Genomic DNA, 26,872 nt, shown 5'->3' on the forward strand with positions numbered 1-26,872 from the left:
GCCAGACAAAGGTCATTTAAATCCAGCCCCTATCTACCAAGCAAGGAAGGAAGAGGCGTTAACATTGCTGCTTTCTCTGTAGCATGCCTCGACTGCAGCTCGGCTTTGTCCTGGGTCTTCTGCTGCTGGGCATGAAAGAGCTGTCTCTGTTCCCACTGAACTCTTGGCCTCTCTAATGAGACTGCCAAAGACGACAGTAATTATTTCCTACTGTCACCTGTCTTCAGACTAAGGTCGAAGCCAACTCGCCTCTCACAGCGCAGGCAAGCCGCTGTGAGGGCAGGGCTCGTGGCTGTGCTCACGCAAGAGCTCCCCACGGACCTGCCGGGGAGCGCTGCCTCTGCAGGGCAAGAACTTGAAAATTCTTCCCTTTTAGCACTCTCTGCTTGCCAGGGACTTCAGTCCTCAAGGGATAAGGGATTTAAATGCTATTCAATGTAAAATCTTTGGCAGTTGAAAACGAAACCGCCTAGAAGTTTTCAAAATACGAAAGACATTTTAAACAATTCTCTGAGTTGCAGACCAAGCCTATCTGGTAATAATTCACATCACCATTATGTATGGTAGGGCAGTACTTTACTTTTTAAAAAAACCACCCTAACAGTTCGATCAGATGTGGCAGATCAGCTACGTACACTGCAGGCCACACCAATGGCTGCCAGAGGCAGAAGATACCTGTGAAAGCATTTGCTTCACACTGGGAAAGCCTGAGACTGCATGCAGAGAATGTCAAAGCAGTGGCATCCAAAAAGCAAGCCTAATTTGTTCTGCATGCTCTGAATGGCCCTTAGATCTGTCTAATCCCCTCCGACTGATCCCGCACGCTATGCCCACTGGCCACATCTGCACGGCACACTGTTTTGATCGCTCCATGGGAACAGGTTCTAGATGCAGGGTTGAGCTGTCTGCTCAAAGAAAGGGGACAGTATATAAGCACGGAGCCCGCCATCAAGGAAATTGTTAACGCCACTGACTTCCAGAAGCAGTTGTAAAAACAGTCGCAAATGGTACAGCTGCACTGAAAGCGGGCCTCTAAAAGAAAAACAAAAGGCTCCTCCATACTCTCTCTGTGGAAAACCACAAGAAGTTTCTGCAAGGTTATCAGTCCTCAAAAGAAGGTCTTAGTATGTCGAGGCCATCTACTGTATTGCATCCTTCTGCCTTAAACAATACAGGGTTGCGATCACAGATACAGGTTGCAAACTAGAAAACCTAACTAGCATAACACCAGCTGTTGTTCCCTGATGAAAGAGCAACTGAAGGACCAAAGCCAATACCAAACCATAAAGGCAATTTCCAGCTGATTACCTTCAGCAGCTGCACAGGTCTGCAGCTCACCTGTGGGGCTGAGGAGGCAGCAAATTGATGGACTAGCAGAAGAGGCGAAACAGGGCCGTGATGATTAAAAAAGACACCTCCTCAAATTCCTGCTGCCAGCTTCTGAATTGCTCCATGTTAAAAAAACCTACAGCACCAAGGAGATAGGCTGTGCCCACCGGCATTGCTCAATGGTACCAGCACATGTCCAGGACGTGCAACCTGCAGACACAAGAAATATGTTTTATTGCGATGCTGGCTAATTAAAGCACCTACACTGAGTATTCATCCTCCAGCACACACCCAAAACAGTCCCTGCAGGATCATTCAGATGTTTTAATTCAGCACTGCTCACAGTAGTTGAAGTCAGATTATTTTGGGACAGACACACCGATATATGAATTCGCAAGATTTCTGCTGTTGTTTTTTTAGCAGATATTTGTGGACTTGCACCTAAAGCAAACAGGAAGCTGCATGAGATAAACTGAGACCTTTGAGGCAAAAGGCCCTCCACTGAGGAATTTTTGCGTTAAAAAAAGGCAAAAAAGCAATTAGTACATTGTAAGAAAATCTGCAAAATCTTTCTATTCAGCAAAGTAACTGCTTCCAAGAAGTACCTCTGCTGCTGTAAATTAAATACACAGCTTTTTTTCTCCTTCAGAAAAGAGTAAAAACCCCTAACTATTCAGCAACACACTGAAGGAAGCCAATCAGAGCTGACCTCACTTTCTTTTAAAATGTTTTAACAATGAAAAGAATATTGAGGCAACATTGAAGTAAACTCTGACACAGCAGCAGTATGTAGGGGAGGTGCATAAAGGAGGAGCCCTGATGCAAACTCTGATCAGCCTTTGCTGGACTTCATTTAAAGCTCCTGGTGATACTTGCTGGCTTCTCACCATTTTTCTGCAGAGCTCAGAGCAGTGGCCATCACAAAGCCAGGCTAGCAAAACCAGGGATGAAGGCAAAGAGGCCATTTCAGTGCCGTAGAAAAACCCCATACCTCCAGCTGCTTGTCTTTAATAGGCAGGCTTTGTAGCCTGGGGATTGATCACAGCTGTGTCAAATAATAAAGAGCCAAACCAACGAGCACAACAAGCTTCAGATCTGCTGGGTTCTCACTAACTGTTCTGCAAACTATGAGGGGAGGAGAAGAGCACAGATTTTCTGTCTCTGATACCTTCTTGGAGAGGCAAGCAACAAGGGATGAGTCCACTTGTTCCTTCTCCAAAATTAATCAGCATTCTGCTTCCTTAGTCACCTGGTGACTCCATGTACGTTTTTACTGGCACCAGTGCTCTCTCTGCTGTCCTGCCATCCAAACCCTGATATTGTAACTGTGTTCATTAATGCTCTATCTACACGCTTGAGAATAAAGGGCTGGGAACAGGGTAACGACCAGGCAGGTCTTCCAGACTGACCTTCTGCAAGTTTGGGGATAGCACGGTATTTCCAGCACATACGTTTCTGAAAACACTCACTGTACTTATCATTGACTATACTCCTGCCTTAAACCACCTTTATCAGCGAAGGCACACGGAAGTTTCACCAGCTCTGATGCTTTTAAGGATGCAGAGTTGGCATACGCAACGGGGCTGAACACAGCTATGGGTGCGGGGCAAGTAAGGTGGTCTGGGCAGGACAGAGTCTTCACTCCTTGCTAGTTCCATCAGTGTTTAGCTGATCTTACGTCTGAAGCTGGCTGAGTGCTTGGGACCCCACCTGAGCTGCTTGGGTTGGCGAGCTCCGTGCTCCAGTGCGCAAAATGTCGTTCCCGGTTGCCATTCAGCCCTCCTCCCTTATTGATGCAGCTTTCGTGTGGCGTTTGCTCCCCTCCCGCCTGACCCACAGCTGGAGAAGCCCGCATCGGTGCCCAAACCATGGGGCTTTGCAAAACCCAAGCTGTGTGTGCCAGGGGAAGGGAACGAGTGGGAACGGGGAGGTGCAGGAGCACCGCTGGACCCCGCTTCCCCTCTTACTCTCCCAAAACCAGGAGAGTTTTGCCCCAGCGAGTCATGAACAGCGTCGCTCTCATGAACAGTGCGGGCTCATCTTTTTTCTCCTAATCGGCCAGGGAAGTTCCCTTAAGATTACAGCCTGCTACTGTTGCCCATCGCTGTGACTGTCCACTGGCATCGATGCTCTGTATGTTACTGCAGTTGGCTATCCATTACATTCATAAAACAAAAAAAAGGAAGAAAAAAAAGGTGCCTGTAACTGATCCACAGCCTGGATGTTCCTCATCTCCTCCTTCTTATTCTGCATCACAGAATAATACCGTATTCATCAGGGTGACTTTGGGCAGGAGTTCAGGGTTGATGGGAGAGGGTTGAATGCAGAGATCTCCCAGGGTTCAGTTGTGGCTGTCAAACACTGCTGCTAGCAGCAGGTCTGAGCTTGAATGTTGCTGCAATGCCAGCATTTTGAGTGGAAAATCCAGGCATTCACAGTAGATGGTGCAGGGTGCAGGCAAGAGCAAACACATCAAAAAGCAAGGAAATGAGTTCATCCGCAAAATGCAGTACACACTGTCAGGAGGCTTTGAGATAAGCAGTGAGATACATTACAATGAGCACAGGGAAAGGGAAAGGCAGAGGAAAGTATACCAATGCCTGTAAGAGCGTTGCATGTAAACGTTTACAGATGCAATTTAAAACTTAATCTTTTCCGCAGAAATGTTCTATCAAGACATGTGTAAAACAGATGAAAAGAGACAACCCCAAAAGTTGTTTACAGCAGAAAAGGGCCATACGTGACCTGCCACCTCTCCATCCTTCTCTCTAGCTGTGCTTTCTGAATTTCGTGACACTATGGAAAGTTGTCCCATTAAGCTGGCATCACAAGAGCATGAGCTGTCTCCACCCTGCGCAGAATAACCAGCAGCACAAACTTGCTGACAAAACCCTTCCTTGCCACAATTCTTAGGTAATTTTTCTGGGAACATTCATACTTCAAGCAATCTGCAACACGCTAAGCAGGGAGAAGGAAAGGAGTGCGAATTAAGGAATGGTACTGATGTCTCTCTCTGGCTCATTTAGCACTGCGTGGCTTTTCAAAAGCATATTGTTATCACAGGGCTAGAAATTATTTAATGACATTGTGGCATTGTCTTTGTGTTGTCTGGCTTCCAGGACATCTAACTGTTTTGGGTTTTTTTTTGTTTTGAGGAGCGGTAAAAGCAAAAACACCGGCATGCCTCCACGCCAAGGGAAGCGATGGGACTCTCTGGAAATCCTTGCTGGAAGATGCCCTGGTGGGATCAGGAGAAGGAGCCAGAGCAGCCCCCACTTGTGGCTTCCTCAGAGAAAAGGGCCAAGAAATTGATCGTGGTCCCCCAGGGAGAGTCATGGCCACCCGCCGTAATGCTCCCTGGCATCATGGCATTGCCAGTGAGCCAAAAAGCTCGTTCATCGGAGGCAGACCCAAGCCCCAAACCAAACTCTCTACCCCAGCCATCTGTTGGAGTTCAGAGGCAACTGCTACGACCAGAATTTGAGGGCTCATCTTCCCAGTGCAGACCCACCACCTACGCCAATGGTTTTTTCCTCAAACAAAGTAATTACTTTCTCAAAGTAATAACTTGGGGACAGGACACAACTGGAGGCAGTTCCTGCCAAGGCATCACGTGCAGACCAAAGGCACGTTTATCAGCTCTTCAGCGCTCGTGAACTCTAAGCAAGTCCTGGAGCCAGAGCTGACGCTGACACAAAGAAGAGGGCAGCTGCGGCCCCAGCAATGAGGGATCCCCTGGAAAAACCTCACACCAAGGGCACAAACTGCAATACGCATACATGCCCTTTAATCTCAAATGATGAAAATAGTCTAATACAAGTCCTCCCCATCTAAATTAAAGAACATATGTGAAGCAAGCTACCAAATAATTAAATATTTCCAGATGTTTCTGTTACCGATATCTCTCAGGCTGGTTCAGGAAGTTTCCGAACCTATCACTAGTCTAGCAACTCTTCTCTCACAGCTCTTTAAAATGCTGGCAACGTGCCTGTCTTTTCCAAGCACTTTGCATTTTATTTTCCTGGGGCATGAAAGATAGAGGTGTTTAAACAAAGAAAATATACTTCCAAGCTTTCAAGCATGTGGACTTTTTTTTTTTTTGAAAGTGGTCAGTCCATGTCACGGAAGTGGAGGAGATGGTTTCAAGATGTGGTGACATGCATCTCATATTATCACAGATTCCAGCACACGCAGAACTCCACCGTATCACTCTATTGCAAAATGCTGCCTGCAAAATCGCGTATGTGCAGCTTTACAGGCAATTATATCAGGATACTAGTGCCTTTTCTATGCACTGTACTAAGACTACTTACTTAAACCAAAAAACTTAACTCTAAAACAGTGCCAGAAGCCTTCTGCTCGTCCTTACTTTTTTGTTTGTTGCGGTTTCTTCTTTCTTACATACATCTGAAGAGATGCTCAATGAAATTGCTGCATCCAGCAGACATTTCTCTTTCTTGTTTGAAAGCAACAGCAGCAAAAAGAGGCAATGAACTTAAATTTCAAATGAAAAGAAGGATGCCAAGGCTTCTCTAATAAAATCTCTGGCAAGTATAATACTTTCTTTAGTCATTTTTGTTATTTTTGGGAGATCTGCACTCAACAGTGCAATATGCAATGGAGACATCCCATAACTGATACTTTGCAAGATTCCCTCTACTGTATGAGTCAAGGGTAACTCTTGAGGCAGGAGACCACTCTTAAAACTTCTGGGAGAAAAGCATATTTTTTCAAAGTGAAGTGCATAAGTTACAAAGCTTATTAATGGATCACACTCAGAGTTTTAATACATTTCATCACTGTTTTTTTTAAGGTCAAGGCCAGGTTTTAAAATCTGGTTCATGTCCCTGCTAAGATTTCACCAACGTTTGCAATGAAATCCTGGTGTTAACACAGCCAGATGCAGAACTCGTGCTTCAGCCAACTCTGGATCCAGCTCTCTCCCTTTGTTTTAAACTGAGAAGGAGATGTTAGAAATTTGAGGCACTGTCATACGCACTGTATCCTGGAAAATTGCTACTTCTGTGGCTGATCATCTCTCCTGATAGGAAATACACAAACAGACACAATTTCTTTCTGGATCAAGCCTTGACCAGCCATTATCTCTGTGCAATCTACTTTTTCAATTACTGGTGCTCAATCAGGTCCTGAGCTTAGGAATTGGAAGTATGTGGCAACCGGGTTAAAATAAAATAAAATAATTTGGAAAAAAGTATCTTTTTGGTGTTGAGTTTCCCAGAGCACTGACGAGGGGTTATAGTCTTCCTAGAACAAGCAAAATTTTGGGGAGCCTGGAAAAAAAATTGTATCCTTTGCACCTCTAACCACTGCTGTGCAGGAGGACCTGCCCCAGCCCTGCTCGGTGTCTGTGGGCTCCACTGGACCCAGAGGGGCTACTCCAGGCACGAAACTCAACCACCCCCCTGCAAAATCTCAGCAGCAACAGTAAAATAACCTTTGCCAGCCAGTGGCCAAGGGCAGCGGGCTCTGTTGCACTCCTGTGCCCCCCTCCCTTGGACCTGCCCAGCCAGGGAACCCGGGAAGCAAACGCCTGCCTACCCAGCTCTGCAGGCAAGGCACTCCATACTCCTCTCACCGAGGTAGTTCTCTCCTTCAGTCAGAGAGATACATCAACAAGAGGGCTCAATGGTGACTATTTAATTGTATTATTTTCTAAACCTTCCAAGGGAAAAAATTAAAGTTCCATATCCAAAATTAATGGGGGATTTTTATTTATTTATTTATTTTTAATTCTTAGAAACTCAAAGTTGCTAGGGAATTCAGGATTTCTTCTGTATGTAAGCAACTTGCAGATGGGCTGCAGGGTAGGAAACAGGCAATTTCAGCAAAACCAAAAAAAACCTGAAACATTTAAAAAACTAGAAAAAAAAAATTAAACAATTCAGCAAAAGCACTGTGAATTAAGAGCTCTCTGTTAATTAAATCATGTTTGCTTGCAAAATCAACATCCATATCCATAAAAGAAATGTAAGAGGTTAAATCCTCAATGCATGTTACCAATAACACACAGTTCGATTAGAAACTCTTAGGGTTTAAATACATCTATTTTTAATGCACACTGGAAAAGACATGGTATTGCCACTGGCAGGGTAAAAATGCAACAAATGCTTCTTCCATTTCACATCCTGGTTCCAAAAACTCAGGGAAAAAAAATAATTTGCTCTTCTTCCAGGAGTAAATCTCTATTCACTGGATATTTATGCCTACGACAACGGTTTGCAGGAAGGTGAGAACACTTTGTTTTCTGGAAATAGGCCTGGAATCGCTTTTCTCTGCCATGCCACGAGCCAGGAGAGCCCGGCAGCCCAGCCTGGGACGGTCCGGGCTGTGGTGGCCCCGCAACATCCTCCCACAGCTCACGCTCCCACGTACCGTCCCGGCGGCTGGGCTGGCTCTAGGGGTGCTGCTCCCGCCTGCCAGAAGGGGGGCAAGGCCACAGAGATTATAAAGTTATAAAGTTATATAGAAAGTTATATATATATATATATATATAAAAAGTTATAAAGAAAGAAAGGGAACGGAGAGATGGGAACAGAGGGAGGGGACAGGGAGGGCCGGTGAAGAATAGAATCAAACAAATTTAAATAAATGGAAAACCTCACGGGAAACAGCATCAATCACTACTGTGTTCTCTGGCATGTGCTTAAAAGGTCACATTTCTAGAGTGCATATGGCTTTATGCTCACCTCTCACGGCTGCTTGGTGGGGCAAGCACGGCAGCGCTGGTATCTGAAAGCCTTCTGCTCTTTAACACCACCACACAGCAGCACACGGTGAATGCAGCACTTGTGTATCTGATGGATTAATAGACTGAAAGCTGAAGTGTTAATCTAAAGAATGCTACGTTAATTATTTCCAGTTAATTAGTTTGCTTCGTCTGTTTATTTTAAATTGACCCCTCCTCACTCCAGACTGAACCAAGCCAAGCTTTCCTGCTGGAAGGACAGAAACCAGCACAACTCATTTCATGCTGACCACTGGCTGAACAGCCAAGGATTAAATGCTGATTATCATCAGTGAAGGACCATTTTTAATCCCCATGCTCTACAGAAGCCATACAGCCTATTAATCAATATGCATTCCCTTCACCTTTTTTTTTTTGGTGTGACAACCATAGAAGGACATTAAGCTAAAACAGACTCTGATATTACTCTTTCCTTGTTGAAAGAGAGTAAATCCAAATGCACTTGGAAGGCAAAGCCCGTCCACAAGGCAGAAAGCAAGCAGCAAATGAAGATCCCTCGGCGCCCAGCACCCCTATGCCTATGTCCCACAACACTGCTTCTACCCGGGGCTAGGGCTTTCTGGGAAAAGGGTTGCAAAATGCAAAAATGCATAACAGGGACATGATGTCCAACAGAACGATGTCGAGGGGCCAAGCAGGAGAGGGAGTTTTTGCAGGTGGCCATTTCATGCACCTCCTGTCCCTGCAGTGCGGAGGCGAGCAGCCTGCCTGGGGATGGGAACAGTGCAGGAAGGAGCCCCTGCCGAAACCTAGGGAGGAGGGACAAGAGGCAGCTGCCGGACTAACAGCTCTCTCCGGGAGCCTGCACCTTCTCTCCTCACCTGGGGCTGACAGGCTTTTTCAACAGAGATCTCATTAAGGCCGTAGTGTGCCTGAGAAAGAAAAAGGAAGAAACCTCCATATCTTCATGTCTTCAGAGTTAAATCCTGCAGATCACCCTATATTCTGGCACCAGAGCAAAAGCAGAGCAAGCGAAAAGCCAATTTGCGTCATTTCCCATTTCGCTGTGTTACCTAACAAGCACATACACTGAAATAGTAATTAAAAAAAAATGGTGATCTCTTTAAGGAACAATCAATACATTCCACTACTGTATACTACAAGAGATACTTCCAAAAGAAGCTTTGTTGAAATAAATTAATAAATCTTCATGGAGCACTCACACAAGCTCCAGAAGCTATGCCAAGCATTATCAGAAATGCCAATTTCTTCTGTATTTCACAACGTACACACTGCATCAGCTTCAGTGACAAAGGTACTGCATCTCTTCTACTCTCACCTAACAGTGAGAGTTAACTCCTTTTCTCTAGTATCAATTACTGACTCGTCGGCTTCAGAACAATAATTTTAGTCAGCACATTTTCTTGGGAAATGATTTTTCAGTTTCCTAAATGCCACTTGGTATGAACCAGCATACAGGGGAAAAAAAACCCACATGCTTGCAACTGCATGCTTCATGGGTAGTCAATCTCTGAAACAAAATACAACACAAATTAAAATTCAACCAACTTACCTATTCATCTTTCCTGATTAAAAGTCTTTCCTTCCTGTTACTATAAACCTTATAGTTGTTTTTTTTTCAGCCTTTAAAGCTTGTGCACCACCCCACCACATTAATCCTGCACATTAACATGGGAAACCCTTTTGGTAACCCACTGGCATCTGTGTGGCTTCTAGCAGCACAACCTACATTTCAGGTGATTTCTGGCAAGTCAGGTTGAAGACCTTCTTCAAAAAGTATCTTCCATGGCCCTGAAAGGTACATCCATCTCAATGCAAACCGCTTTCTGCTTTCAACACTCAACGCCTGCAACTGAAGTAACTCAAAAGTTTCATTTGCGGCTAGTTTAGTTACCAAATGGAGATTGTGGCTTTACTACAGCACATGCTCAAGAGCCAACAGCAGAGGAGTAGCTGACCAAGCAAGCCTTTTGCTATTTTGAAGTTATATGAAAATGCTCCATATCTAGCTGACAAATCATATGCTTGAAGTGAAGCAGGAGGTACAAAAATGGGGGCTTAACTCTGAACTATTTAAATGGAGATCATGACCTCTCCATCTTCTTCACAGGTAGAAGAGAAGATAGAATTTCTCAATCTCACATGGAGGATGAGACTGAAATACCTGAGGAGGTCAGTAGGACCACAAGATACTACGTTCACCTCTTGCCTTAAGGTAGAACCATAGCTTGTGGTCTCCTCTGACGCACTCTGCCACTCCTCCAGGGAGCAGAAAGGGCAAAGTTTTGAAGTTGCAAACTGTGAATACGTGTTTGGGAACTCAAAAGGTAGTTCAAATGAGAATTCCAAGAAATACGCAGCAGTTGCTTTTGTGTGCAGCAGCATGTAAAGGAGAGAGCTGCTGGGGAGGGGAGACTGGGTAACGTCAGTAGGAAACCCAGATAGAGCAGAGGCTTCTGATTCAGAAACTAAAGAGCCAACCATCTCTCTGCATTGACGTGATTTCAGAAATCACCCACTGGAAACTAAAAATGCACTACTTTTTATAGGGTAGAGGGGCAGTCCCAGCCTTCATATTCTTTGGCTTCCATGCAATCCTTACCTTTTTTTTTTTTTTGCTTGGGCACATGCACAGCAAAAGCAAGGGATCTCCTGGAAAATGAACTGGTCAGCACTGAACTCTGTTTCACTATTTGCCTCCGGAGGAGGAACCAGAACATGGTGGTGTGCCCTGCTGACACGGCTTTAAACATCAAACACTAGCAGACATGCTTTGCAGTCTGCCAGCTCGAGACAAACTATTTTTCTATCACAAATTTCTGTTTTGACCTGTGCAAGCAGGGGTTAGAAACACCCACACATCACTCCCACCCTGCTTTCTACAGCGTGGTACAAGCAGACAGGAGTTGTTATGCATTTCTATCTGCAGAGAAGACATGACTTTACTCCTGCAGCCTGTGCCTTTCCCCATCCATGAGGCTCTTCACAGCCTGGAGGTAAGCGACTCTTTGAAGCCCCTTTGCCAAGTAACTGAGAGCAAGGGGCTGTTTTACACGTCACTTAAAGTTGACAGTTTCTTACTGTGCATTGAAAGAAACATATTTCCCCATTAAACGGTTGTAACCTGAAGGCAGACACCTCATTGCTTCAAGTACGTACCCAAACTCATGGCTATGCTAGTAGATTTTTAATTGTAACCCGCCTTTATCAAAAGTAGACCTTGTAGCACCAGCTGCTGATTAATAGGCACAACATGATTGACTTTTTAATACTGTTATTCACCAAACTCTTCACTCCTCACTCTGCATGCCAATTGAAGAGGTAAATAAAAAAACAGCCCACTCCTCATATGTTCAAGGTTTGAAATGAAACTTTTTTTTTGTAATGATGTAGAAGTTTTTCCTCCCAGTTCGTGGGAGCTAACCGAAATGCACGTGCAATAGCATCAGCACCGAAGCAGCGGGCTGTGAGGGGCACCGTGTCACACGGGCGTCCGGCAGGCGAGGCTGGGTCCCTGGCATGGTACCCCGGCCTGTTTTGGGGTGTTACTGCAACCGCTCCAGGTTGGGAAGAGTGAGCACAGTTTCCACTGCACCCTCTTCTCTTATATAAGCAGGATGCCGTTACGGTAGAAAATACTTCATTAAATATGTTTATTTTGATAATTAATGAAGGTAACCAACTTAAAAAAAATCCAACACATCAGCAAGGAAATCCAGTTACATATCTGAACCCATTTAATATATTTTAAAAAATTTCCTTCAGTTTTCCTTTTATGAACTACAGTTTTCAATTTTAGTTTGTTTACCCGAAGAAAGCGGCAACCATTCTACAAATACGCAATAGATTTACACAGCTTTTTTTTCCTTCTCTCTATATACACAGCTTCTGCTTGGAAAATTAATCTCTATATTACTCCTCGTACTTCTAGAAAAGTGAAAAGTGGGCACTTAAAAGCAACTTCAAACAAGGGGAGACGAGAATTATCAATGCCATATGTCAGAACAAGTTCTTTCTAAGGTTACATCAATATCAGAAGATGGGAAACAGCTCCCAAAACTGCTTTTAGGAGAACAAGGAAGGTACTGAGTCCAGGGTCAGAGGAAACAATTTCCATGAAAAGAAGATAAATGCAGGAGCTTGGCAGCTTTTCCTGCTTGTAACAGCGAAATTCCCTCCCTCTTCTTCAGCAGATGACAACTTCTTTCATGAAGGAAGATATTCCAAAAATCTTAACTTGCGTATCTATGGTTATATTAGCAAATTCGTACTCGGATACCAAGTACTTTAACAAAGCAGAAAGACCCAAGCAGATAGCTCTTACTCCAACACAAAGAAATGCAACAGAAGCGCTCTCTCTCACTCCCCGCAAACTTATCTGAACGATTTTTTTCTTTTTTAAATAACCTCATCGGCTTTTAGCGCTAACATCAGGGAATTACTATTTCAACCTACTGCAACACGCAGAGGCTGCTCTCCGAACATCAGCCCGCAGCAGCAGACGGCCAGCCCTCAGGCAGGTACGTCTGGGACAGTTTTACAGACTAAGTTCTCACTTCCCCAAATGCAGAACTTAAGGTCACCCTGCCCACAAACTTCAAAGCACTCATCCCTGAGCGTTCGAACACCTCCTGTTTGCTGGCCTGGAAACCAAGTATTTTCACTCATGGTAGTTCCCCTTGCTCCGGTACCTCATTAAGCAGCACAGACTGATGGACAACACTTGAGCACAGAAAAGAAATGCTTCAGACTTAACAAATGATGTCATAGCTTCTGAAGTCTCATGACCTTCCATACAAGCTCTGAGTCCTTTTACCTGCTCTCCAGGCACTGATAGGAAAGCATATGTGTCCGCCAGTGGACCTGCCTCACATCCAAGAAGCACACTTGAAAGTAGTATCAGCATTTCTCCATGTGGATACAAGGAGAGTGAACTTCAGAGACTTTTTTAGGCTGAGCAAAGCGGAAGAGTAGCACAAAGCCTTCCTGAATGAGAACTGCAGAAAGCATGGGGATTTTCTGTTGTTGTTTTTGCTTTCAGCTTTAAAGAAAGGCATCAAATGTGTAAGTGTGTGACAGAAACTTACTCATGGAAGGGCTGAAAAAAAAGTTAAAACAAAGGAAAAAAAAAAGAAAAAGAAGAAAAGACCTTTGACCGAAAGAAAGAAGAAAAAAAAAAAGAAGCAGTCCACCTGTGAGCTTACCGACAGCATCCCCAGCTGTATGAAATAGGAAAATGGGAAGATGTTCTGCTAATAAAGCCATAACCAGAAGAGCTCAGAATCACATTTTACTTTCACATTCAGGTAAAATTTATTAAAATTTCTTTTTAATTTATTTAATAAAATACATTTATTAAAAAAATGCACAAACGAAGCCTTTTCCTTGAACACACTTTTCATGCTGAGACTAGAAGGAGGGAGGCATAAAGGCTGTTGTCTGAAGGCTGTCACTCACTGCCAACCATTTCCCACCCCACTGACCATCTCAGATGTCTCAGCAAGCTTTTCCACTCATAATAACTTCATGTTTTGATGTTAAAAGCCATAGTTTAATTGAAACTATAAAGGCAAAAATAATTTGCGGTTTAAAATTCTGTTCATCTGTTTTCATGATTACCCCAGAAAAACAGACAAGCCGGAATACTCACGCTGCTCATGTGCAATGAAGCAACGCACAAGAGGGAGCACCACTTCTCCTCTCCCACAAAACGGTCTCTTGTTCTCAATGTTTTCCACTGGTGGAAACAAATGATTGTTCAGTGCCTCACTGAATGCAGTTTTGCAATGGGACAAGTTAACAGCTGGCGTTTTTGTTCGCGTAGTTTCTCAAGCTGAGGTCTAGCTCTAAGTTTGGCTTAGCATTTGAGCAGTTTTCGCTGAAACACGGGAAGGACAAACGGTATCTCAAAGATGAAAACACAAGCCAGCGGCTGGACATGGACATTACCCCAGATCTTCCAGAGGGCAAATGCTTTGCTTTAACAGTCACCAAGGATGTATCAGTTTTAGCTGAGGATGCAAGAAATTTAACCCAGAGGGTCAGTGAAGAAATTAAGCAAAACATGTAGAACCAAACTCCCCATGCAATTATGTGCTTTCTAGAGGACAAAAATGTTATCTTGCAAGGAGCCATTTTGTAAAAGCATTACTGTTGCCTCTTCTAAAGAACGGATTCCCATCTTCGGTTCCAAAAAATTCAGCTCAAAAAGCCTGAGATCAGTAGCTCTTGATCATATGTGACATTTTACATGCAAGTCTTCCTGCACACGCTGATTTTCAAATTTTTTTCTTGGTAACAATTTCTACCCTGAGCCTTCATCTTTTCTCAAAGTTTACAAGACCTCTGAGTTAGAGCAAACGTCTCACATGTGCCTATCTCCACTATTTTGGAGAAGCCCAGGTTGATGAGTACTTAACTCATGGATGTAGCACTGCTAAGTGGAATCAGACAGCAGAGCGAGATATGGTACTAATTAATTTTGGTTTACTGTGGATTTTCACTAACTGAATTTCACTCCTTCACCAGCAGTTTGTTATTTCACCTAGATCCGACAGAAAAGGTTGGATTCTATTGCTTGGAGGTAAGGGTATGATTTCCAAATCCTATTATCCATAAAGAAAAATAAAAACCAATTCCCTTGGCCTTGTTGAGAAGAATACCTACTTTTGCCATTGCAATGCATTTTTAGAAGCCTTTTGGAAAGAAAAGACAATCTATGCAAGCAATTATACAATTATAATTTTTTTTTTCTTTTTTAAATCAAAAGCTGAACATGAGTACAAACTGAGAACTACTCAAGGTTTATCCCTCTCTGGCCATTCTTGGAAGAATGCAGAGAGCTTTCTTTTGCCCTTTAAATTTATTTCTTCCCTGAAAAAGTAATAAATTATACTGAAGTCAGGGTAAAGACTTCTATTAAACAAGGCCTCATTTCCATCATATGTAAAGGAACAGATTTACTAGAGGGATTTTCCCCTTTCAAAAATAAAATAAAATAAACCCACATTCCTGCTTTGGGAAATGATGGAAGTTCCTCAAAGCACAGTTTCAAAGGATCCTAAATGAAAATAAATAATATTTATTCTTAACTAAAGGGGGAAAGAAGGGGGAAACTTCCAAATGGTTTCCCCAGGGTGAAGCAATGAATTACACAGGGATAGCTGGAATACTTTAGAGAAAAGTCAGTTACCAGGGACGTATCAGCTTTAGCTGGGGATGCAATAAATTTAATTGGGAGAGTCAGTGAAGAAATTAAGCAAAACATTTGTAATGAGACTCTGAACACACCCGACCAGGCTCCGGGTTCAGAGAAAGAGCCGCCTGGATCCAAGGCACCAATAACTTCTGCTTCAGCAAGGAGAGCTTGCATGGGCTTGTTTTGAAAAAGAAAGCTACCTATGAAGTTTATCACACACATGAACTGACCACAGTGTAATTTCCAGATGCTTTGCTTCCTTATTCTTTTTCCTTTCAATATCCTTGCCAGCCAAGCAGTACTGGGAAGAGATTTGGTTTGGGGCTACTAGACAAAATTCAAAAAAATCAACTGGAATTAATTTGCACACTATAGGTGACAATAAAAATGATCAGTGAGTGAGATTTAGTGAGACAGATTAAGAGTCAGAGAGCACACATAGTATTGCTTTTACTAGCAGCATGAAAAAAACAAGCAAGCGAGAAACATCCTATGCAAGTCGAAAGGGTCTTAAATTTAAGACACACTCCAATCACTGTATAATTACATACAGATTACAGCTTAGATCCTTAGGAAGTTTTCATGCCTCCATTACTTTAACTGAAAACAGAAACCTATTTTGCTGATGAAATTTAACTAACCGTTTTTTAATAGTTCTTTGCAAAAATTTGTCTTCCTTTTATAAAACAGTGCTAGATCTGTCTAATATAGTAACTAACCAAGCTGTATTTATCAAGAAAATAAGAATATGGACATTTAGATGTACGAACATAAACATATTAGTCCAGTCGTTATGGATAACAGACATAATGAAAATTCTATTTTTTGTTATTAAATCTGAATGATTTCACAATGAAATCTTCTAACAAGTATAAGCAATAATATGAAGACCTCCATTCTGCTTCACCTACTTGCAAGCTGAATATACACTTTTTTTTTTTTAAATTAATACCAAAATGTCATTAGGATGCGTGGGCAGGGGGGTGGGGGGAAGATAATACATTATACGTAGTAACAGCAAGCCCTGGAAGCCACCCCAACCCCAAACCATATGTGTTATTTTCCTCCAAGGAAGCTTCCAAGGAGCAATCACAACTACTTTTAAGGACTTTCACTTAGAAAAGAGAAAGAAATCCAAGCCATCAAAAATCCTGTAAGAGAAGGTGTGCTATTAAAAAAAAAACCAACTTATAGAATAATTTTAATGAAGATTCTTCATTAAATTCTTCATGCAAATATTTGATGATACAGCTTCAAAGTATTGCCGTCACACTGCAGCTCTGAAAGCGCTTATTATAAACCTTCCCTCTCCATACAATGGTAATAAGAATTAATCTTATAAAGCCTATGAGGAGCGCTCCATTTAGACTACGGTCATCAGCCACAATTTCCCAGTTTACTCGACTGTGGGTTAAATTCACAGTTTATGCACTTTTAAAATATACTTATCTAAAAACACTGGGACTGCACATAACTGCACCCTGTGTGCTAGAACAGAAAGTCATTGATGCTCAGACTCGTATTGCCAGCGCCAGTTCCAGAGTTTATTGCCCTGTTTTTCCGTCAGGACTAAATCAATACACAAGCGACATTACTGTGACGCAGGGGTCAGGCAGGGTTGGTGACTCTGAATGAGTCCCCCGTGCTGGCCACAGGGTAACCCGGTATTTATGGCTTCACGCTCCCCCACTTCCAGAGAAGAAGCTGTGAAATGTGCTGCTCTCATCTGAACACAGCCTGATCTCACTGCCCAGCCCAGCTCTCTACGGAAAATGTAGTAACGTCAAGGAAAAAACACATCTGGATGCTGCTCTCCTCCAAATGGGGCCACCGCTACCTGGTGGAAGGACATCTCCTAGCTAAGACAACATCCTCATTTTCAGTCATCTCAGGGAAAACGCTGCTGGAGAGCTTGGCTCTCTTCACGCCAGCAGGACTCCTCAGGGAGGAGGTAGATAGGTGAAGTTGTCATCTTCCAGTCACAAGGCTCAGAGTTAAACCCTGGCCTCTCCAAAAGATCCTCTTATCAGTTGCATTGCACGGCCAGGGCTGCTTTGGCCCACCAGAGTCACTTTCCATGGGCAGGGAAGGTCTGCCGAAGTTCAAGTGATGCCATAACCAAGCTCTGTCTAGACAAGATCATCTTTATCTTGGCCCAGGACCTCTTACTTGGTAACTGCTGAAATATAGTTAATAAGGCTTAGGTAGGTCAAAGCCTTACGATTTAGGGGCTGATGAAGATAGGCCATGCCAGTTAACCACCCGACACTGCATGAGGCGTATGGAAATAAAGACGTGCCTCTGACAAAACACAGGGTGCTGTCATTCCAGTTGTAGCACTATTTCACACTCTTTTTATTTTCTGCTGAAAATCAAGTGCTCTTACCGCATGAGGGGAGGAAGCGGGAAAAGATGCAGACTGCATGCCAGAAGAGACAGCGTAGATATTGAAAACATCTTTTAAAAAATGTGCCTCCACAGAACTTAATGTTTTTGATCTTGGAATAAAATGCTGCATATCAATCAATCAATCACCCAGAAAGGTTAAAGTTGTCAATAATGCACTTTAGTTGGTTTAACTGTCTGGCTACAGCGTATGTTGACGCTCACATGCATTGCCATAGTTATTTGCTGCTTTCCATCCCCATTTGGTACCTAGTTGTGAAAGAAAAGCTATAAAAGTATAAAAATAAGTCTCTCCTGCATTTCATAACTGTGGCAGAAAGAAAGGGCAGGGAAAAAAGCTGTTGCTGAGCAGTTCCACCCTTCCAGATGTTTATACTGAACTTCCAGATGTTTTCCTTGCATTTATTGCTTCGTTATAGTAAGTAAGGGACTGTCTTCAAACACAGTGAGACTCCTTTAAATCAAAACAGTTTATACAAAAAGAACCTTCACTTTTTTATCAGTGCCCACATTAGTTTCCCAAATCTTACAGAATAAACCACATTCCTCCAAACAAAGTGGATGGTCTTACAGGCAGGAAAGGCTTAAGTGTCTTTTTAGTTCCCAGGAACATAAAGGGTAAGCAATATTAATTCATTGTTTGCTCTCCCTACATCCTGGGGGCAAGCTGTGGTGCTTGGCTCAACAGGCATGCCTAATTTTGGCCAAACCCCATTGAGAACTCACCCAACACAGAAGGCTAACTGGCAGAATTGATAAAATATGCGCCAGAAGGGTTGTTGCTATTACTATTTAAAATTTAGTTATACAACCTCAGTATCATAATCTCACAGTCTAACTTCTAAGTAGAGAAGAATGCCCAAAGATGTGTGTGGAGGTATAGGGAAGAGTTATCCACATTGTAAAAACAAGAGCTGACAAATTAAGGATGGGTGTTTAATCAGCATTAGGCAGGAGAATATACAGGCTAACTTTCCAACAGCAATGATCTAAGCCGGTAGTTATCTACAAATGCAGGTATCTAAGAACACCTAAAAGACCCTAGCCTTTCATGACTTTTTCCAGGCCATGGAAATCCAGAGCAGAGCTAGTTTTTTCAGCCCTGAGCTCGGAAATCCTTTTTCAGTGCTTTCACCGCTTCTTAAAACAGTAGCTAGATATTGTCATCCACTTTTGGGCCAAACCTGCATTTGGCTGGGCCAAATGCATTCAGAGTCTAACTATGACCTCCACCAGAAAAACAGTTTAGCTTTGTCCTTAAACATAAGATAAGAAAGTGTGGAGGATGGAAGAGAGGATGCCAACTTTCAGCTGTTGTATCCGCTAGGTTTCTGCCTGTTCCCTTGATTGCTCATTTAAATGTAACACTTGGTGGTGGTGAAAGGCAAAGTGTCATTGAGCTGCAAGCCAAACCAGACCCAATTTTATGGCTCTGTGCAGTACACAGATCAGTCCTGCCTTAGCTCTGGCGCAAAGGAAAGGCATGCTCTAGAGAAAGAGCTTTATGTTCCTTCTTACTTTCGAAAGATTTCAAAAGCAGCCTTGTTAAAAGAAAAAAGGGCTCAACTATGAAATCACTTCCTTCTGTTTAAAATATTTTACTCAAGGAAAAAAAAACAAAAGGGCATGAAAAGGGAAGGGAAAATAAAAAAAAAAAATCTGTTCTCTGCTTTTGACTTGTTCCTAGGACTCAGCATCCCACCAGCTCTGGGATGACGCAGTGTGCCAGATCCCGACCGCTCCAGCCAGCGCGTCAAGCGGCCGTAGCCCTCCCCACACAATCACCCTCTTGTCAGAGGCGGCTGGCGTCCGCCCCGCACATGCTGACAGCATCGCCGCCGGCAGGACTGACCCCCTTCGGGGCAGCTCTGCTCCTCTTGGAGCAAGGCAGCAAGGCGCGAGGAGGGCAGGCGGTGTTAGGCAGCTAACAAACAAGAAGCTCTTGTGTTAATTCCCTCCCCCTCCTGTCCCCCAAAACCTAGCGTGGATGGGGACAGGGGAAAAGATGATCTTCTGCCTGCAGCAGCGAGGCTCTGCCTGGGAGTACAGCCAGCAGGACGACTTCAGGAAGACCCGTTTGTGGAAGTTTAAAAGTCAAACGAACTGTTCATTGCTGCCCAAATCACAAGGAGCTGAGCAGCATTGTAACAAAGATCCTAAGATGAGGACTGGTTTGTCTTCCTCTGCCAATGCTCATAGGTTTACTCAGACTCCCAGCTCTGTTTTCCCTTGGTTCCCAAGGTACCCTCCCTCTCCTCCAGAATGAACTGCCTCCTCCTGGGTGAGTGGGCTGACACACACCAGGTCCCTTCATCACAGCTGTGGAGCAGGAGGGGAGGGAGAAGGATCTTAAGAATAAACTGAAACGCTTCCCTTCCCCTCTCCACCTCCAGCAAAAAGTTGGTTTCTGCCTCAAACAGCAATGTATTACACTGATCTGCACCATTAAGAAAGGCAGGGGGTCTCTTCCTCTGTGTTATTGAGGTTCACTGATGCAGAAAAAGCCAGATAGCATGAGATAAGCGTTCAGCAAGTTGCTCCAGGCAGTCTAAGACACGCACCTTTTCTGCCTTTCCCAAAGCTAAGCAGATAAACTTGCAGCACTATGCATTGACTACCTGTGCAAGAAGGCACTTGGGAAGCACAGCACTTGAAATTAAATCTTCTGCTTGTGAAAATTTTAAGCCAGACTTGCAAGCAGTCTGCAAGCAGTGCCAGAGGACCAGGACGCCCGCCTGATCAGCAGGCTGACCGTGCCGTCTACTCCAAACTGAGACATCGCCTAACCAGCGCTTCGAAGCAATGCTTAGCTTTTTTCTGTAGAAGCACAAAACAATTCTCCACTGGAAGTGCAAATTCAGCAATATGGGGCGGCACTCAGCAGCTGATGGCAACTAATGAACCTTTCTCATGGTTCAGCTAGCAGTCTGCTTAACACCCTGATATACGAACATTTTACCTCCCAAAAGTCTCGGTGGTTGCCCCCATGCCTGATTCTTGGCTTCAGGCTGTTTTTTTTAAAATTATTTTTTTAAAACACCAACTCCACAGCTGTTTCTGAGCCATTTTTATCTTGCAACTGTGTCTCACTGGTGATAGGGAGGTGAAAGTGTTGCTGCTTCTTTACAATATAGCCCTGTGACTGACCTCCTCCAACCAAAGAAACCACACTGCTTTGGAAAAAAAAAAACCTTTTCAACATAATACTGAAGTGGGAGATCCAAATACAGGATGAATAGTGTCACAACCTGGGATTGCCTTTGTTTTCTTCAAACAGATTTAATAAAATAATACATTACCTCTCTCTGTAAATGGTGTTTTATGCAGATTAGAAAAGGTGCTAAAGCAGAATGTGTGCATAACACTGAATGAATTTAACTGCACCAGTAACAAGAAATAAGGGCCTGTTTGAATTTTGAAGAAAACTTCAACATGTGCTACCTGCAGTCCTGAAAAATCTTACTCCAAAGAGCCCCAGTGAGGAATCAGAGATATTACTGAACTACGTCAGCAGGTAAACTTGGGTCACCTTCAGTTTGGCTAATGCTACTTAACCTCTGGAGTGGTTCCACTGTACCTATAAAAAATAAGGTACTTATTAGGGGGGAAAAAAAGGGCTACTTTATGTTCCTTGTACACCTCTACTGTTGTGGCCACACTGGGTGGCCTGTACATCTTCCCTGTGATCTCTGCTCATAGGAAAATGGAGGAGGTTGCAGTCACTACCTACCCTTGCAGCTGCATACGTACCTCTAGTCCCATACATGCTTGGGATTAGCTGCCATGTGCTATTTATTCAGTGACTGTTTATTTATTCCTACAACTCTGCATTGCACCGGTATAAGCACTGACTATTTCCCACTTTTTTTTTTTTTTTTAATTTAAGTCTGAGCCAGTCTTTCATCTCACAGGAAATGCTCCACTGCTGTATGAACAGCAATTCATTCAGGAGGGAAAACAAGGATCTATTTCCTAAGAAGACGACTACAAAACCTGAATTTTCTTTGTGTTCTTAACCTCTTGGCTTCTGCGAGGAGGATCATAGAGGTGGGGAGGGACAGATTTCCGAACCACCAGGCAGTCAGGAGAAGTTTTACCCACCACTACAGCCTCCCTCACAAAACTCCTAGAGATTCTTTCCCTGAAGAGAAAAGCAGGACGTGTAGGAATATGACTTATCAATGGCTGAACAGGTTAGTCAACTACACAGTTCATATTCTGGTTACAGAGCTATCGCTAGGTCAGAGAGCAAAACGTACATTCTTAAACTAACATGTGGTTGACACAGTGACTCATATCAAATCTCTACAACTATTCTGCTGCCTTTGTGCAGACAGTAACTGCTCGAAAGCACAAGCCACGGTGTAAAGCCGTGGAAATCAGGATGTCAGAGCATGAACTGGGGCTAAGTTTTGGGCTCCGCAGACTGTGTACAGTTGCATTTATGGACTACTAGGGCAACTTCACAATGCGACAGGGTACTAGGATCCCAAGAGACTGGGTACTGTGCTGGAGGACCTCATGGGTGGAAACACAGGTTGGGACAAGGAGACAACTGGCATCATTCCTGCCTGCCTGCAGCTCACTGTCATCTGCAGCAACAAAGAGCAGAACAAACTGCAAGGAAAATCACCAGGGAATGGTACCCAGTATCCAGGCTATGCTTTTGCATAAGGAAACTGAGAGCCCCAGGCAAAAACCAAATACAGCCATCCACGAAAAGACAGGAAAGTTCTGACTCCAAAGTGTGTCATGATATTTGCCTCATGTTTCCCTGTTTTCCAAGCCCTGATGCTTAGGCACCTCCTGAGCAGTGTGCTAAAGCACACCAGTGCCTCAGATGCGACTTTTCTGTATTAGCAAATTGGCAGATGCTCAGATGTGCCGAACGTTATAGACCTGAGCGAGCTGTACATGCAGTCCTACTTAACACGCAAAGTCTAACCCCTCATTGTTTTCCAGACATAGGAACACTGCCTGAATACACACAACACCCTTTGAGTGGCAAAAAGAAGACAAGACATACTTCAGTGGAAGACTGAACCTTCCCTGTACTATTTTAAGGTTGCAGCCATTTGGCATCTTCAAAGGCAAAAGGGCGAACACTGCACAGGATAGGCTGCTACAACATGTTTTAAACCTGCATTGCTGCAAAAAACCACCACCTTACATCTGGAAGTCCTGGATTTTCATCAGTTTCATGTTAAGCGCTGAGTGACCAAGTCTCTGATACCCATTTCCATAACTAAGCTTGATAGTCTCAACACAGTAATGAATGCTGGGGGTTCTTATCGTCCCCACCTCTTCTAGTGTCTCCCAAATGCTGCCAACCTCCCAGAAGCTGGACATGCATTACTGAAATCACCTGATAAGAAACAGAGTGGGGAAAACAGGGGAGGCAAAGTAAGCACTTACCAAGCACAATGACCACAGTCTTCAGGAGGCTCATCATGGTGTCCCGATTCCTGCGGGGTCCAGAACTGTGTCTGGACATTCTCATAGTCCTTTGGCGGACGTACCCAAAGATATGAGCATATAGGACCACCATGACCACAAAAGTGACCAGGTTGAAAATAGCCCAGAAGACCAGGTAGGAGTCACTATAAAGCGGTGCCATGTTGGAGCAGTGAGTGATATCACAAATACAGTTCCATCCGACACTTGGTATGGCGCCCATGACGATGGCCATAGTCCAGATAACAACAATTACGACCACCACTCGCCGGTTGCTCATCCGAGTATGTAGCTGCATTCGGAAAACTGTAATGTGCCGCTCAATAGCAATGGCCAACAAATTGGCCACAGAGGCTGTCAGGCTAGTGTCAATGAGACCCTGACGAAGAAGCCAGGTGCTTACAGTCAATCTTCTAGTGTTGGGTCCTGTGTTGAACATTAAGTAAAAGTAGGCCAGCCCTGCAAAAAAGTCCGCAGCGGCTAAGTTGGCCATTAAGTAATAAATAGGAAAGTGGAATCGGCGGTTGACATAAATAGCCACCATAACCAAGAGGTTAGCCAGCATTATGAAGATGCAGACGGTAATCCCCAGTCCCATTACAAGCTTGCTGACAGTGTTCCATTCAGTGGCTAGATATTTTCCACTTCGGTTATAAAAGAAGGCAATGGTTTCATTGTAGTAGCACTGTGGTTCGCTCATGGCTGTGGACTGAAAGAAGAGAGGAAAAAAAGAGAGAAAAACCCAAATGACATCAGAACTGAAAACACATGATTGCCTCCATGGACAAGACATGCACAGAGAGCAGGGAGGGGGACAGGAAGGGAACACACTTCAGAACAAAAATTTATTTTTTCAGACCAAATGGCATTCCACAACTCGCCACAATTGCGCTGAGGAGTCTAGTAACAGCAACCAGATTAGAAACCACCAGAAACGCTTCCATCTGCTCTGGGAGCTAGCATGATTTCTGACGTAGTTGTAAATTGCACAGCAAACAAGCTTCTGGCCAAGCAGACCTGCTGAAAAATTCACTTAGAGAGAAGGGCATGCAATTCATAATTAAGAAAAGTTAACTGTTACAGGACACCTTTTTTACTTATCAGTGCATAAAACTATTGTTTAGCTGTAGTGGTGTTAAAAGAAGAGCTCCTCAAAGAGGAGGAAAAGTGGATTACATTTCCCAGCAGGCTTTGACTCATTCAGGTCTCCATCAGGGGCATTCCTTCTTGTCCTGTCTTAAAAACTGGGAAGAACACCCTAAGTCAAGATCGTCAATATGCTCCAAGACTGTGAATTGCCAGGGCCAGGGGCTGTGTCCGTCCGTAAGGCATGAAGTGCATTTATAAACAATAAAAGAAGCATGCCACTGTATTTCTATGAGCATTCTTCTTTTTCCATCAGCCGTATTTCTAAACAGGGTTTGAAATACACCATACTTTTAAGTATAATTCATCTGAACTGGCTTATTCCAATTTGAAATAGAAGGAGTGAGACAAGAAATCAGAAAAGCAATATTTGACTTAGCTAGTGTTACAAGCATCAAACCTTATTTCTTGCATTAAGTATTGTTATGGCTATGTCAGGGAATACATGATTAATTTTCCTTGCAGAATACTCAGCTAAGCACAGCTACGGGTGCAACAAACAAGCCCCATACTCCACCAGTATGTAGAAGCTTTGCATAAAACTGTTGGCTAATAAGAAAATTCTTAGTGAGTTTCCTTCCTCAGTTATAGCCAATTACTCAAGGTGCAATTCCCAAAAGGCAAACTATAGAAAAAGAAACCCCTCTGAATAACATACTGGCTCCTTGTTTAGCATGGCTTGACAACGAGGATGTAAAAATAATAATTAAAAAAACCAAAACAAGAAACTCATGTCTACAAAGTCTCGTTCTAAAGAGACGCAGGAGAACCGTCTCTGACAACCTGCTTTTATGGCTGTGAAACTGTACTGACAAAATTTGAATCTTCACAAAAAGAAGACCAGTTTTAGCAAGAAACCAGGTAATAAGCCCAACCAAGGAAGAGATCAACAACACTAAAAGATGAGAATTTCTTCCCATTAAAACATGCAGACAAATCCCCATGTTTTGGACAGCTCCAGCCATTCTGCAGGAAATGCTACAGCTAACCTAGCCTTCATGTTGAAACAAAAAATGTACAGAATTAGTAATTGGACTCGAGTGAAAATAGTATCCGATAAAGATTTCCTTAGAATTACCCAAAGCTATTTCAGTTTCATTTCATTTCCCTCTGTTTGTCAACACAATTAAGCTAATTCCCATAAAGCAACCTACAAAACTTGCCACCTACACCCCAAATGCATTACATGACATTTGGATTTATGTTAAAGAAAAAGGTCTTTTTAGAATGATTTTACCTCCAACCTAAACATTGATCAGAAACATTTGCAGACCCCGGATAATAAAAAGCTAGAGTAAACAGTATTTTTCAGCACAGTGACTATAAAACTTTTATTGTTCCTCTAGGATACATCAACTCTTAGGTTAGAAACCTTGCAGCCTCAATTATTTAAGAATTTTAAAAAGTTCTCATGTAGGATCTCGCTGTTGCACAGAAAAAACAATTTATAAGGAATACTTAACAAAGGGAGACCTAGCTGCAAGACATCTGGCTTTAATTCTTTGGTTAAAGACCGTGTGGTAATAACAGGTCAAGTATAAGAACCCTTGAGGGAGGGAGGAAGTCATACGAATGAATCAGTGGCCCTTATAAAAGCTTGCCAACATCTGCATTAATTATGTAAATGCCCGGGTTTTTTCTCTCTGTAGGAATATCTGGATGCAGTCTTACAGTCTGAGTTACAGAGGAGGTCAGGACTGCAGGATCTAGTGGACTTTTGTGATCCTGAATAAATTTTCTCTTTGTCTATATATTTGTGGATCTAAATCTTTCTTTCAGATGGCTGCTGTCCATATGTAACGATTCCTGCTTCGCTGTTGCTCCTGTGGAGAGAGACCAGCTACACCTGACAGGACACATATTTTTAATTCAGAAATTTAAAATGTGGTAGATATCACTTTTTTCTTTTTTTTTTTTTTTTGGTGGCTTTGTTTTGCACATGGGCTTAGAATGTGAATTATCCCCTGATTTTGTAATATCCTTCCCAGCCTTTTCATATGAAATCTGAAACAAGATATGATAAAAAAAGCTCACTGTAACACGCACTGATAGGTGCTGTGCATTTGTCTTATTCACAAAACGCAAAGCTAGGGCTGAATGTATGCAACGCATATAAGAGTATGTAAAACACTACAGAGTCAGACTTGTTAAATTTAAAAGCATGACAGCACTTGAGTAATCCTGGAGGAACAGCATGAGGCTCACTGGCTGCTTCTCTCGTTTTGAAGTCACAGCAACAAAAATCTCTGTTCGCATAAGGGATTTTGGAGAAGTTTTGTTTTTAGGGCATCTAATGGCTAATCTAAAACCTGGGATCTCCTTTAAAAGCAATCTTTTCAGTCCCAAGGGAAAGAAGAGCATAAGAAGAGATAGTTTGCTGACAAAAGTTCAAACAGGGGACTTCCAGACGATCAGCTTTCTCAGCCTATATCTTACAGGAAGGTTTTGACCTCCCAGGTCATGAACATACAAATCCCAAGGCATCACATTTACCCGTGATGCTGCTCTCTGACTGGAAAGGCTCAAGCAGGAGGGAAATATAATGTACCTCGGGGTACTGAAAGTGTTAACATACCATAATGGCATATGCAAGCAGGCAGACCCATCCCCTC

General features: G+C 43.2%; 1 protein-coding gene across 1 annotated transcript in view; it reads right to left on the bottom strand.

Annotated features, from left to right (window-relative positions):
• LPAR1 (lysophosphatidic acid receptor 1) overlaps positions 1-26,872 on the bottom strand; it is a 78,034-nt gene that overhangs the window by 18,227 nt on the left and 32,935 nt on the right. Inside the window, exon 4 of the mRNA XM_075136304.1 lies at positions 23,076-23,823. Within this exon, the coding sequence (XP_074992405.1) occupies positions 23,076-23,823 (748 nt within the window). The remainder of the gene's footprint in view (positions 1-23,075; positions 23,824-26,872) is intronic.

Source organism: Calonectris borealis, chromosome Z, assembly GCF_964195595.1.
Source record: "Calonectris borealis chromosome Z, bCalBor7.hap1.2, whole genome shotgun sequence".
NCBI classification, from domain to species: domain Eukaryota; kingdom Metazoa; phylum Chordata; class Aves; order Procellariiformes; family Procellariidae; genus Calonectris; species Calonectris borealis.